The sequence below is a fragment of the Rhea pennata genome, chromosome 2 (assembly GCF_028389875.1).
Source record: "Rhea pennata isolate bPtePen1 chromosome 2, bPtePen1.pri, whole genome shotgun sequence".
NCBI classification, from domain to species: domain Eukaryota; kingdom Metazoa; phylum Chordata; class Aves; order Rheiformes; family Rheidae; genus Rhea; species Rhea pennata.
In genome coordinates, this window is record NC_084664.1 from 271,268 (window position 1) to 286,081 (window position 14,814).

A 14,814-nucleotide genomic window follows, 5' to 3' on the forward strand; every position below is an offset into this window, starting at 1 on the left:
GTCCAGGCCCTCGCTTCCCGGCACACCTTTGCCCCTCGACTCCCCGTGGGATTGCCTGGCCCGCAGCGCTGCTGCCCTGTCTCTGCCTGGCTGAGTGCAGGGTGCCAGGCACACGCTCACGCTTCCTGCATCCTGCTGCTCCGTCACACCCACCCCAGGCTCCCGCTCGCTCCTGGCTGTGGGAGGGAGGTGAAGGCGCCCTGGCCCCGCGCGGGACGCAAAGCTGCCCGTCCCTGGGCTCCAGCAGGGAGGCAGCGCACAGACGGCTGGGCTGGCGGGAGGTGGGTTGCTTTATTGGCCTTTATCTCCTTGGCTGCGGGTCACACACACAGGGCAACTCATGGCGAGTAACAGTATATACAGAGTGTCCATATAAATATTTCCAATGTACATTTTATACACAAGTGACAGGGACCCTCTGCAGCAGCGTCCCAAGCCTCGGGCTCCAGTGCTCGGCTGCCGGTGAGCCCGGACACCAGGAAGACCTCGCTGCTCCTAGCCCGCTCGGCCAGAGACCAGCCCTGCCGGGCAGCAGCGGGGCTGGTGCGGTGCTCTGACAGAGACCCTACGTACAGCTTCGGGGCTTGCACCCAGGTGGACACACAGACCCGGCCAGAGGATCACCGGGGCGGAAGGCGGCGGAGTGGCACTGGCGACAGGGCTCGTGGAGCCGTCCCCGTCCCTGTCCCCGTCCGTGCCGCGTGGAGCCAAGAGCGCCATCCTCGCAGCGCCACGAGGGGCTCAGGACCCCAGAGTGGGGCAGAGTTGGCAGCAAGGGCCTGGGCGGCTGCGGCACGGCGGGGAGCGAGCAGCCCCTGCCCGCGGCACCCGGCGGAGCCCCCCACCCTGCATCACCTGCGAGCGGGGGCATGGGCACCACCACCCCCATGCTGAGGGCGCACCGGTCCCTGCGTGCCCGCAGGACACGGCAGCACCCCCGGCACCAGGCACAGAGCTGGTGCTGCCCCGGCCCCGGGGGGTCGGTGACGCCACGCCGGCGGCCCCGGCTCCCAGCAGGCCGGGAGCTAGATGGCGCTGGGGCTGGGGCCCAGCTCGGCGGCGCAGGCGTTGTTGTTGGCGTTGGCATTGCGGCGGGGCAGGCTGGGCGTCAGCGTGGTGCCGGCGCTGTCACCGGGGCAGCCATGTTGCAGCAGGATGTCGATGCACTCCTGGCTGCCGGCCCTCCGGGCGTAGGCCAGCGGGGTGAGCCCCCGGGCGTCCCGGCTCTTCACGTCCACCCCGTACTGCGTGGGAGGGAAAGAGCCGGTCAGCAGCAACGTGGCACTGCGCAGGCAGGGGGCTGGTGCGGCAGGAGGGGTGGCAGGGACAAGAGCATGTGGCAGGATGGGCAGTACCAGGGGGCACATGCAGGGGCCCACAGGAGGAGGACGAGGGGCAGGAGGCACCAGAGCAGCGTGGGAGCGGGAGGGCGCTGCATGGGGGAGCATCAGGTGCAGGGCCGGGAGAGCCACGGGGCAGCGGGGCCCTGCCTTACCCAGATGAGCAGTTGTGTAAAGACCACGTTGGCCATGGCGCAGGAGAGATGCAGCGCTGTGCGTCCGTCCCCATCCCCATAGGTCTCGTTCACCTCCTCCTTGGTGCCGTGGGCCAGGAGCGTCACCACAAGGCGCAGGTCATCCTCCACCACCGCCCGCAGCAGCTGCTGCCCCAGGGGGATGTCCGACTGAGGCAGGGGAGCCAGGAAGAGCTTCTGCTCATACTTGGCCCGGATCCAGCGCTCCTTCTCCTCCCTGCCGGGAGGGACACAGCCGCTGTTGCAGGGTGCACCAGCCCAGCCCCACGGACAGGGCATATGTGCGAACACCTCACATGCACGACTTACCCCAGTGACGCAGTGCCGCTGCCAAGCCCCTGCTGCAGCTGCCGCCTCAGCTGTGCCCCACGGCGTGCGGCTGGCATGGAGCGCTGCATGGCACATGGCTCCCAAAACATGCCCCATGCGCTTGTCCCGCTGCACATGCTTGAACCTCCCCACACACTGTGCACCCACGACCCTGCAGGTGCAGCAGCCATGTCCCACACCCCACGTGTGTCACAGGCAAAGGGACCTGCACCCTCACGCTGGTTCCCCCCACACACTCCTGCCTGTCCATTACTTGGTGGCCAGGTGCCTGTCCTGCGCTTGTGTGTGGGCCTTGGCCAGTGGCAAAAAAAGGTTAGCTGCTGCACACGACAGCCCAGTGCCACGGGAGGCACATTATCGCTGCTGCCGTCTCGCCTGGTGCAAACAAAAGGCGACGGCAGCGTCCGTCCCGCCTGGGGCTGTGGGGCCGGGTGGATCGATGTGTGCCGTGCCGCCGCTATCTGCTGCCATTCTATCCATCTGCATCTGGCGAGTGGCCATCAATGCCCCGTGCCGAGCATGCTCAGTCCCACCGCCCCCTGACCCGCTCTTATCCGTTGATAAGCTGCAGAATGGGCTCTTGTTGGGATGAGTGACAGGAGAGTGGCTCCGATAGGGACAGACAAGGGCCTGAAAGGGATGCACCCTTGAGACCCACAGATGCTGCCAAGCCATCTCTGTTAACCCCTTCTGCTTCGCAGCCAGCCATGGCTCCAGCATCCTCTGTATGGCCATGGCTGGCCCCAAAGTCCCCACCACGACAGCAGGAGAGGACCTCTTATGCCCTGGCAGCAGGCAAAACCTCTGGACACCGGAGGACCTGGAGGTTTCCCACCCACCTCCCTGCTTGCCTGGCTCCTTCCAATTGCCTAAGATCCCCTCAAGCCTCCTGGTGTGGTAGTCTGAGAAATGCCTCTGTAGCCACTCTCATCCCTTACCGGCTGCTCTCAGGGGTGGGTTTGGGGTAGCCTTCCACTGCTCCTTCCCAAACAGCATTGGCAAGGGCGTTGCCAATGGCCGTCATGACCATGAGAAGCTCACTGGGCCAGTCATCCAGGTCCAAGGAGCGCACACGGGACAGGTGGGTGCCCAGGTTACGATGGATCCCAGAACACTCAATGCACATGAGGGAGCCCAGGTTCAGGCTTGCCCAGTCCGGATCTGAGGGTGCCAAGATCAGCGGGGTGGGGTTAATGCCAGGACAGACTCACCAACCAGTTCCCTCCCATGACCCCGCAGACCCAGATTTGCAAGGATCTGCCCACCAACTTCCTTCCAAACCCAGTGCTCCAAAAGTACAGGGAGGCAAGATCTCGGGGCTAGCCAGCAAGAGGCCACGGAGCAGCATGGCAGGTGGGTCAGTCCCACAAGGGCACTTCCCAATCCCGAAAGAATGGGAGAGGACAAGAGGGCTCTACAGGGTAGATCCATTTGGGATGAGAAAGGAGGGTTTCTGAGGTGGACTACCCCTTCCCTTCCCTTCCTGAGCGAGCAGTACTTCTTACTTGGTGCATCGCAGTCCACACAGAAGCTGTTCCCACGTGCAGTGCGGACGGCCTGCATGGCCTGTGCATCGCTCTGGCTGCCCAGACGAGCCTGAAATAAGAAGCACAGGAATCCTGTTTACTCAAGGCTGGTTGCCACCCTGTCCTGTGTCCTCCCATCACCATTTGCAGAGCAGCCTAGGGGAGCTGCCAGCACTGTGCTCCAGGTGGACACTGCTGGAGGAGGAACATCCAGTGCAGAGGAACTCCAAGAACAGGATCTGGGGAGAACAGAGATATAGACAGGTATGAGCTGGCTCAGGACAGGAGCAGGGGATGCAGGGCCAGAAGACAGGGAGTAAAATGCAGAACTGTACAAGGAGGGGACCAGACAGTGCAGGATCCAGCCCTCACTGGGAGCAGATGGTTCAGCAGGGCTGAAGCCAGCTTGGAGAGAGGCAGCGAATTCAGCAGTGACAGCAAGACCAGAGAGGGAACAGTGCATTCCCAGAGAGAGAACCCAATCTTCAGTGGGAGCAGAGGATTCAGGACAGGATCCAGCCCAAACAGAGAGGGAAGTGTGGGACAGAGGATACAGCAAAGCAGATGCTGGAGAAGAAGGGTGAAAGTAGAACTCAGTCAAGGCTTCTTACCTTATTTTTGCTGCTCTCACAGCCCTGCAGGCTGGCCAGGATCTGGCTCTCAATGGCCTGGACCCAAAGCTCTCGCTCCTCTGATGTTGAGGCCTCAAAGAGCCACGTCTGGCCCGTCAGGGATACGATAATGAACTCAAATGGCTCATCTGGTTCTGGAAAAGAAAGGTGTGCTACAGCATAGTACAGGGAAGGAGGGGGGCCTACAGCCTCATGGGATGCATGCACATATGGAAGCCCATAGATCCCTATGAGCTCTGGCTGTGACAGCACATGAGAGGATCAGTCGGCAATGTGCCCCTAAGAGCTTGGACAGTGCAGACGGTTGTAGTGCCTGCAACATGGAAGCAGAACTCTGTGCCAGCCAACGTCTCCTGCTGCTTGCACAGCATGCAACTTCTTGCTCCTAGACTCCACCGAGCATGGGCTAGCTCTTCTGTGCACAGCCTCATTTCTCGCAGGGAAATCTGGGACTGCTGTGGTTCAGGATTCCTAGAAGCTGCCTCTGCCCTGCTAGCCATGCTTTGCCCTGTCCCCACTTCTGGAGAAAACTGCTGACCTTTGGGGCAGTGCAGCCAATCCCTCAGCAAAGCTTGTGCCCCCTAACAACCCCATCACCAGAGCCCCATGGACCCACAGCAGTCAGTGCCTGGTGATGAGTGGTTAACAAGGGTAAAGCCCTGCAAACCGCACTGGAAGGAGCTAGAAGGAAGTGCAAGAAATGTCTCTGAGGTGGGCTCAAAAGCAGTCCTTCATAGTCCTCCTGTGCGTTGAGAAAGGAGACTCTGCCAGCTGAGAGGCCCAGCAGGATAAGTCCCTGCTCAGGAAATCCTCAGTGTCTGGGCACTCTGTAGACCCCATGCAACAGGGCATGACCACTGCTTTGCCATACAGAGACACTAAGTCGCAGAAACTAAGGCAGGAGCCACAAAGAGGTGAGGCTGATGCACCTCATCTCTGTGCCCTGATGGGCAGGTATTGCCCAGCTCCCCTGACATGGTGGCCATGGCGTCCCTGGAAGACAGCCAGCGAGGAGCTGCTGACATGGGACACAGTGACATACAGTGCAGGTGCAAGTAGGGCAAAACATCTCGCAAGGCTGGGCCAGGCAACCAGCTCCTAAGCCACAACTCTGCCTAGCACTAGCACTGGAGTCCCCACAAGAGCCTGTGGAAGAGCAAGACATAAAATGTGGTCTCCATCACTGGCTAGTGCTCTGACTGCTGCAATTCCTCCCCAGCCCTGACTACCAGGACAGGGCCCTGTTCATGCTCGCCCATGCCATGGGCTGCACAGATGTGGGGAACACAGTTCTCAGATTTGCATGGGGTGCCCTGTCTCATCTTCGCACCCAGGCACCAGCATTTACCTTTTATTGCCAACTTCAGTAGTTAGTGCAGTAAATGACTTAACTAAGCGGGGCCTGAATGGAATGACTAATAAACGTTATGTCACAGCACACGCTTCAGCTCATAGCAAAATGATTTGTAATTACCTAATTAGCGTTATGCAAATAACACCCTCATCTCCATAATGTGCCTTCCCAGCTCTCTATTAAAAGCAGGGAGTCAACTGCACAGCTCCAGAGACAGCACAGAGGCTGAGGGACCCAGATTGGTCTGCAGTGGGCCAGGGCTGTTGTGGCCTCCAGCCTGGTGGGGCCCTTGTCTGCTGGGGCAAAGGGTGGCCCCTTCCTCCACCCTGACTTGCCACGCTGGTGAACTGCAGGCCACAGAGGTCCTTTACTGAGGAGAGACACAGCAAGAGGACAGTGATGGAGAAGCCTGTTGCACCTCAAGCAGAGCTAACCAAAGAGAGTGGAGGCTGCCAGTCTGGTCCAGATTCTGCCTCACTGAGGGCTCAGCTAAGTTCAGCTGCTTCCGGCAGCCTGGCAAAGACCAGAGCAAGACTCTATCCACAAATACTCTTCTCAGACAATGGTGTAACCTCAGAAAGTGGCAGGAGAGTGTAGCCCTTCCTCTCTCTTGCAAGTGCTCTTTCCAGGGTCTCACTTCATTTGGAGGTACCACCACTGGCACTAGTAAGTACTGGGCACAGCACCCAACTCAACGTCTCCATTACATACAACATTAAATACTTCAGAAAAACCTGAGGATAAAGGGCTGCTCCTGTAATTGTGCCATGGTGCAGAGTGCCGTGCTTCATACACAGCCCACTTAGGATCTTGCATTTTATCAGAGTTTAAAATTCCAGTGACATCTGGTTGGAAAGATGCCTGTCCTGTGCCACTGCTGAGAGCACTCCATGGTGTGTCCTGTATAGACCCCAGCAGGAGCCACAGGGGCTTGGACGTCATCAGTGCTGATGAAATGACCTGCTGCAGGAGTGCAGGACCAGGGGTACCAGCTCAGCAGATGCTCAGAAGAACTCCTAGGGATGGCTTCAGAATGAAGGACTCTCCAAGTGCAAGTGTCAACTGGCTTGTCTTTCCTGGGTAGGAAGAGGAAGCTGTTTCATTCATTTCTTCCTAGATTCAGCTTAGGACTGTTCTCCCGGGGAAAGACATCTGCAACCCCCTTCCTCCTGCTAGGAACTGGAGGTTCTGGGATAGGACAAGACTCCAGTGTGTTGGCAGTCATGCTGTGGGACTCTTGCCCTCTCTGTGATGCACTTGGCTAACTGGGACTCAAGCTTGCCCAGCACTTTGCCCCTTCTTCCAGCTCCCAGAGAGAGGACAAGCAATCCCTCCTCTTGGGAGCTCCCTGCAGCTAACAGCTCCTCCCCTAAAGCCATGCTTGCTGTGGAGGCTCCAAGAACACCAAACGCCAACCCAAAGGAAAAAAAGAACTGGAAAATACAGAGCTGATATAACTTCCGAATATGAGACGAAGGCATAACTGGACAATAGTCTGACTAATAGCCTCTGTCTACCTGGCCACAGAGCACCATTCTCTTCCTGAGCACTGCCATACAGTGGTCATGGGTAAGGCGCACCCAACCATTGACGGCAGCAGTCAGGCACCATGAACTTATGACCACTGTACTCAGCTGGATCATGCCAGCTCCTACTCTGCTCCAGGCCACTCATAAGCAAGCAGCTGACCACAACAGTTTGGTTCAGCTGCCACCACCTCTTCCAGCATCCAAGCTTGTGATTGGGAGCTGCAGTCCAAGGGCTTGAACACTCCAGCTGTTTTTAATGACAGCTCCTTCTACCTCTGCATCCACGTAGGAAGCCACGAGAGGCTCCAGGCCACTGACAGCTGCAGGATCGATTACTGCAATCATATGTTGCCTGAGGCTAAGCATTAATAGCCATGAAGGAAAGAGTGGCATTTATTCCTGGGGACCAGTGAGTGCTCAGGGACTTGAGGGAGCATTTACTGTGCCAAGAACTTGGATTGGGCCACACTTGCAGCAGTGATCAACAAACCCACTCCTGGGGCACCCCAATGTCAGAGAAAGGGCCCTATTCTCCTTAACGCTCTCCTGTTCCTGGTTTGAGCCACCTGAGGCTGCTACCTGCAGAGCGTGCTGCACAGCCCACTCCCCAGGCCAGTTGTGGGGGCCTGGGGGCAATGTGCTGGCTGATGCTCTTCAGGTGCTCCCCACCGCCAGGCTGGTTCTACTGTCACTGAAACAGCAGCAGCAGGTTGGCACAGTCCCTTGAGACACAGCAAGGATGGCAGCCACAGGCTCACACCTCCCCACCAACCCTGTTCATTTCCCTCACTTGCTCAGTACACCTCCTCACTCTGGTCTAGGCCCAAACATGTAGGCAGAAACCCCAGGCCAAGCCTCCCCATGCCTGCACGCTCCCTAAGGAGACAGGGCTGCAAGTGCCGGCCCTGTGGTGCTGCCTGCCCCAGGACTGGGGGCACTGTGTGCTTCCTAATCCTCTGCTCAGGATGCCTGCAGCACAGGGGATCCCTGCTGGGTTGCCCTCCTGAGCACAGGGATGCAACAAGCTTTCTGGGGCTCCATCCCCAGGCTGACGGGCTGTCCCCACAGAGCAGGAGTGCTGCCCTAGCTCAGGGACACCCAAGAGCCCTGGGGCTCTCACCCTCATCTCTAGCCATGGTCCCAGTCAGACCCAAAGCCCCAGCTCCGGCTTTGCAAGCTGCAGGACTCCCATTCCGTATCCTCCTTTGTGCCTCTCAAATTCCAGTTTCACTCGGAACAAAGGGCCTGTTGCTCTCAGTAGAGCCTGGGAAGATCTAACAAAAGATGACAGCTTTTCTTCCACAGTGAGAATTCTTTTGCGAGCAAAATCTCTACCTTTCTCTCCCTGTGGCAACTCAGGACAGCACTGCAGGGCCAGACCTCTTTGGAGGCTTCAGAGGAGCATGGCTATGGCAGGAGAGTGGAGAGCTGCAGGATCACAGCTTGAGATTCACACAAAGGATTTGGCATAGCTGGAAAAGAAATCAAGGGCTCAGAGCAGCTTCAAGTGATGCGCACACCCGGCTTCCCAGATGGCCTGGGGCAAGTTCCTGAGCTCTCTGGAGGCCTGTGCAAGTTTAATCAGTCTCAAGCCATGGCTTTAGGAAAAGTGGGGGGGGCTTTCTCAGATGGCTAGGGAGAGGCACAGGCTGACATGGCAGGGGCATTTCTGGCCAGATGAAGGAGTAGCACAAAGCATATGACATAGGCAGAAGGAGCTGGACTATCTCTGTGCCTTCAGAGTGGACAGAAAGCCGCTGCACCGAGCCATGTGCAGGGCACGGACTTCTCCTGAGCAGTTGGGGTGGACAGAAGAATGCAGATTTGATAGGACTAAGATCTGGGAGGAAGTCATTCCTATGGGAGTTGGGGGAGCTCTTTCCTGCTGCATCAGGCTAGCGGCAGGGCCACCCTGGGGCCAGAACTCAGGGCCTGTCTCCTTGGCCCTGTGGCTGCCTGCAAACGTGCTGGTGGGAGTCCATTATGCCATCTCTATTAGAATTAGTGGGCAGTGGAAATGAACAAGCTTCTCCCCCCCCCCTTGATGATTTTTTGATGATGTTTTAAAGACTGAGCTCCATGAAGAGTTGCTGAGCAGAGTGCAGTGTGAGCTAGCTCTGCTAATGGGCGTTAACCCCATGACCCAGCTCCAACGCTGCCCAGCAATGAGTACTCCAAATGAGGGCAAAATTAGCGAGGGCACTGCACAGCAGCCAGGATGGGCTGGGGGCATGCAGCTCCCAGACATGATTACGTCACCAAGCTGAGTGGGCTTGAGGACTCCTGCAGTGACTGCACCTAGGTGACCAGCCCTCACGGACTCATCCTTCACCAGCCTGCCACTGCTACAGGTTGGAGAAACTGGTAGTCCTTGGCAGGGTGCATCTCCTCGGAGCTAGCAATGAGCACCAGAGAGCTGGGGAAGAGCTGAGGGAACAGAGACATTCACATCCACAGCCAGAAACCAGCACAAAATGAAAGAAAGAGGGTAAGAGAAAAGCTCGACCAAGAAGTCAGGCTGAGACAGAGCTCAGCTGTCCACTGGTGATGTAGTACTGAGACCTGGCTCTGTCACCTGCGGGAACAGCGGGGTGTTGGGAAAGGAGGTGCAGTAGAGGGAGGAACGGAAGCAGCGGCCTCCCAGGAGCAATTGCCCTGCCAGTGCTTGCCAAGGACCTCCTCTCTGCTCTCAGTGGGAGGAAGTACAGCTCTGAGCAGAAGTGGTACTTCTGGGTGGCTAAAAATGGCTTAGTCTCAGCAGACAGCTGAGTGCAGGGATCTGACTTGCTCTGTGAAGGGCCTCAGATTGCAAACAATATCAGTGCACAACAGCCCAGTCTGGAAATCCCACTGCAGGGACCTTTATGTGGAGACAAGGAAATGGCACTTCCCCAGCTCCTTCCTCATAGACACTCTGCTTCTCCCAAGTCAGCGCGCCTCCCTCAGGAGCTGCATCTGGAGGGGCTGTCAGCCCCCTCACTAATACCCATGGTGGGATCCCAGCTCCATACGAATGGGTGGGGCAGCCCCCTCACAGCACAAGCAGCAGTTGTTGGAGCACTGCTTCCCTGCTCCTGCAACACTGGGGATGCCAGGCAGCTCCTCTAGGGAGGATGTGGAAGACATAACAGTGCTTCCTTCAGTCAGTGTGGGAGACCTAGTGTGATGGTCCTCACCCAGCAAGATGGGATGGTGCTTTTCCAAGCACCCAGAGCATGGGGCTGTGCTCCTCTCCCTGACAGGCAGGACACTGGGTGGAGTTCCCTCACTCCAGCTCACGAGACACGAGGCACCGCTCTCTACCCCAATAGCTGGATCGCATGGGCAAGACATGCTGGAGCTCCCCCCAGGCATGGATGGTTTCACAGGCCAGTACAGGAGACGGGGCAGAACTCCCTAACCAGCCCCTCCTGAGGAAGTAGGATGCAGCCCCTGCCCTGTATGCAGGATGCACGCAGTGCGGGACGCATCCCCATCCCTCTTGTCAAGAGCAGCTCCAGGGAAGGAGGAGCAGGATCTCACACTGAGTCACGCCTGCTCTCGGAGCAGGAATCTCCTTCACCTCTGCTCTGCTCTGGGTCCCAGGTCCCATCCAATTCTTCCCTTCATGCTGCCCCTCTCCTTCCCAGTCCTTTCTCCTGCTCTCATCTGCCAGGAAAGTGGGATGAGCACAGGGGAGGAGGCAGGGGGACACCTGCAATGCATGGGGGGGGGGGTAGGTGGGGAGGGACAGCAGATCCTACAGGGACCCTACACTCCCAGGACAGCTTTGCTCTCTTGCTGCTGAGTCTGTGAAGAGTCCAGGCGCAGGGCAGCCAGCAGCCCCCTGGCCTCAGGATGCTTGTTTGCAAGCTGCCACTGTACCACATCATTATGAGGTGTTTGGGATATCAACAAATTAGCAGGCGTCTGGGAAGAGAAGGATGCAGCACCATTCGTAAATGTCAGCTTGCTGCCTCCTCATTTTGCAGATCATTAAACCCAATATTCCTAACCTGCATTAGTGCAATGGGGACAGGCCCCCTCCACCGCGACAAGCCGTGAGGAGAGCTGCAGCAAGAACATTGCTATGGAGACCCCACACCGCCCTCTGTTCCGGCATACCAAGACCCTGGAGTACCCCAAGCTGAGCCAACACATTCCCATCACCCATATCCCGCCTACCAGGCCCCGGGGCACGTCAAGCTGGGACGGAAGAGACTGGGAGGGCTCTGTGCAGTGACACTGGTGGAGATGTGCAAACTGAACCGAACAACGGGGCACCAAACGTGTATGCATGGACCCGCGTGGATTAGACTGAGAGCAAAGGCAGCAGAGCCTGCTCATACAGGAAGGGATGAAGGACACAGGGGACCATCCTGTGACGTACAGTGGGCTCCTGCAAGGGACTGGGAGGAATGTTGTGTGTGCACACTGTGGGGGTGAGGCCATACAAGGTTCAGTGTGTGCATGCAGTGCAGGGCACTGGGAGGCACTGGGGGGGGCTATGAGGTGGGTGTTCCAGGACCTAGGAGTTCCGGTGGACAAGAAGTTCACTATGAGCCAGCAATGTGGCCTTCTGGCCAAGAAGGCCAACAATATCCTGGGCTGCATTAGGCAGAGTGTTGCCAGCAGGTCAAGGGAGGTGATCCTGCCCTTCTACTCAGCCCTGGGGAGGCTTCATCTCGAGTACTGTGTCCAGTTCTGGGCTCCCCAGTAAAACAGAGACATGGAGCTACTGCAGAGAGTCCAGTGTGGGGCTACAAAGACGATCAGAGGACTGGAGCATCTGCCCTTTGAGGAACAGCTGTGAGAGCTGGGCCTGTTTAGCCTGGAGGAGAGAAGACTGACGAAGGTTCTTATCAATATCCACAAATCTCTTAAGGGAGGGTGTCAAGGAGATGGGGCCGAACTCTTTTCAGTGGTGCTAAATGACAGGACAAGAAGCAATGGGCACAAACTGAACCACAGGAAGTTCCACCTAAATATAAGAAAGAACTTCTTCCCTGTGAGAGTGACGGAGCACTGGAACAGGTTGCCCAGAGAGGCTGTGGAGTCTCCTTCTCTGGATATACTCAAAATCTGCCTGGACATGATCTTGTGCAATGTGTTCTAGGTGACCCTGCCTGAGCAGGGGGTTTGGACTACGTGATCTTCAGAGGTCCCTTTCAGTCTCAACCGTTCTGTGATTCTGTGTGCACGCTCTGGGGGTTCATGACAGGGCATCAGGAGGGAGCGCGCTGACAGCATGCACTTGCTGTGCGCATGCAGGGGCTCACGGTAAGAGGCAGCAGAGGTGCAAGGGTAAGCGTGCGGGGTCTCTCCGAGGGCAACACGAAGCTGCAGATGGACTCCCCCAGGTAGCACTGAGAGAAGGGGTGCACAGCTGGCAGACGGGAGGATCAGAGGGAGCCCCAATCTTGGGGTGGCGATGGCCAGGCACAGGCTGCTTTCCTCCTGCCTGGAGGGAGCGGGGAGCTTGTGGGGTCTAATGAGTGAGAGAGATTTGTTAGCACTGAATTAAGAGGCTGGGCGGAAGGGAGCACAGGGGTGACGCGCGTTGCGTGAGGCAGGCAGGAGCTGAGCGACAACAGCTGGAATCCCCAGCAATCTGGTAAGCGCAGCTCAGCCCCGCGCTCCTGCCTGCCGAGATCGGCCTCCCGACAGCCCCTGACAGTTGGTATTAATCACGCACATCGCCCCAACACAACTCTTTACTGGCCATCAATTTCCCGTGGGTTTTAAAACTAAAAAACAAAGACAAAACCGCGTCGTTTGGCCGCCACTGAGAAGCACATTAAGGGGCTGTCAGCTTCTCGCCATGCACCCTGCATCACTCTTTAAGCACATGAGAAGTTCATTATCCCTGGAGCTCTGGCAGCCATGGGGATGCTGGTGCAGGGAGCGTCGCGAAGGTGCTTCCTGTTGTCGTGCATGCCTGGCGGCCCCGGAGCTCTCCTGTCTGCCCCGAAATGGAGGCCAAAGGGCCAGGGGACAGAGGAGGACCCATTCCAGCTGGAGGCTCCAGACTTGCCTGAGGTGGGACGGGGCACCTCTGGCCAGAGCACTCCTGCTGGGCTGCGATCATGAGCGGACTTTGCTGATGCTCCCCATCAGGCCACTGCTGCCGCCCCATCTCTGGTGAAGCGCTCCTCCCCACAGCTGTGATGTCCCGACAGCCTGCCATCACCGCTGCCGGCTTGCAGGTGCTCCCTGACAGCCCGAGCCGCGCGCGTGTTGGTTTACTGACTTTCCCTAGCAGCCCAATACCACGCTTGCCATAGTTTGCTGATGCTCCCTAGCAACCTGACACTGCGCTCTCTTTAACATGCGACCATGTAAAAAAGCAACAGCTCGTTTGATTTATGATACTTCAGAACAACTAAGATTCAATTGCTCCGCACGTCCCTGGCTCTGATTACCTCCTAAATGAGATAAACTGATGGCAATTTATCCCCAGACCTCACCAACTTTCCCAGGATGCTAACCTGAGACATGCGTGCCCCGCACACGCAGTCCTCAGGCGAGGCTGGCTCCCAGCTGCGGCTCCTCTGCACCCCTGCGCTGCACTGGTGCTGGGGCGAGTGCCGTGGGCTGGCGGGCTGGCGCACTCTGCCCTGCGCGCTGGCCGAGCAGGAGCTGAGCTCGTGACACTGCACCTGGCCGGCCTGGTGCAGCAGCTGAGATGCACTCCCATCAGGGGAGCCGGCAGCTCCTGCTGCAGCGCTCACCCCATGGCACAGCCACGTCCGAGCTCCCGGAGAATGTTGCTGTCCTCTGGAGAGCGCAGCCGTCCTCCAGGCCATTCTGCGAGGGCTCCGGCCCCAGACGGCGCCCCTACAGCAGGGTGAGCACCGTGCAGGCTGCCAGCTTGCCTGCAGAGTGGGGCAGCCCTGCTCACTGCAGTGGCTTCTACGCTTTCGCAGTGCTGGCTATGTCAAAGCACAATGCCTTGATTATTCTGCAGTGGAAAAACTATCTGCTAGCAACTGCTCAAAGGCAGCAGCAGAAGATTCAAGGAAGAATCAGACAAACTTACAGACATACGCAGTATTCAGTCATCAGTCATGACCATAATGTGGGGCAATGCTCAGCTCCTGATCCACAGCTGGAACCAACTGCTGACTGTTAGGGTATCAGGATGGGACCTCACACAGAGGCTCATTACCCACTGTCAGGTTTTACTGCTAACGCTGGCTGTCAGGCGAGATCATGACCTGGGTGTAACGCCAGTCCACGGCTGGCCCCGACTTTCTAGGAAACAGACAGCTCAAACATCAATCACAGATCACTTCCACACATTTGGCTGCCTGGTATGTGTGATGAGCCACCGCACCCTGAGGTGCAGCCAGGATGGCTCCTCAGCTGGCAGGAGCAGTTCCAGTGCTAGGGTAAGCACAGAGACAAACCAGGGGCCCAACTTACAGAAAAAGCCCTGTGAAGGTACCACAGGCTGGGAGAGATTCAGTGCCCATCAACTATATGGAAGGCCAGGGATTGCCCTCTGAAAGAAATGTGTGATTTCCATCCTTGGAGATATTCAAAAGCTGTCTGGACATGGTCCTGGGCAATGCGCCCTAGGCGACTCTGCTTGAGCAGAGGGGTTGGACTAGATGATCTTCAGAGGTCCCCTCCAACCTCAGCCGTTCTGTGATTCTGTGATTTCCTAAACAGACATCCCTCCAACCTCACAAATGAAATATGCAGCTACAGACTGGCTACAGCAGGACCAAAATCTGAAGCTCTAAGTGCTGTTTTCCCATAGAAGCAGTGCCCAACTTCCACAAACAGCCTCTAGCCCATGGAGGAAGGTGCAGGTTGCCACCACAGCTGCTCTGGACCTCTACCATGCACAGTCTGGCCTCCCCAGGACAGGATGGTTTAGGGAGACCTATGACAGCACTGTTAGGGAGTGTGACAGCACTGACCT

General features: G+C 57.6%; 1 protein-coding gene across 1 annotated transcript in view; it reads right to left on the reverse strand.

Annotated features, from left to right (window-relative positions):
- Positions 1-272: 272 nt before the first annotated feature.
- Positions 273-14,814, reverse strand: part of AGAP3 (ArfGAP with GTPase domain, ankyrin repeat and PH domain 3) — a 164,554-nt gene continuing 150,012 nt past the window's right edge. Inside the window, exons 14-18 of the mRNA XM_062568600.1 lie at positions 4,002-4,156; positions 3,370-3,460; positions 2,803-3,025; positions 1,496-1,751; positions 273-1,244 (exon numbers count right to left, since the gene is read on the reverse strand). Of these exons, the coding sequence (XP_062424584.1) occupies positions 1,026-1,244; positions 1,496-1,751; positions 2,803-3,025; positions 3,370-3,460; positions 4,002-4,156 (944 nt within the window). The 3' untranslated portion in view covers positions 273-1,025. The remainder of the gene's footprint in view (positions 1,245-1,495; positions 1,752-2,802; positions 3,026-3,369; positions 3,461-4,001; positions 4,157-14,814) is intronic.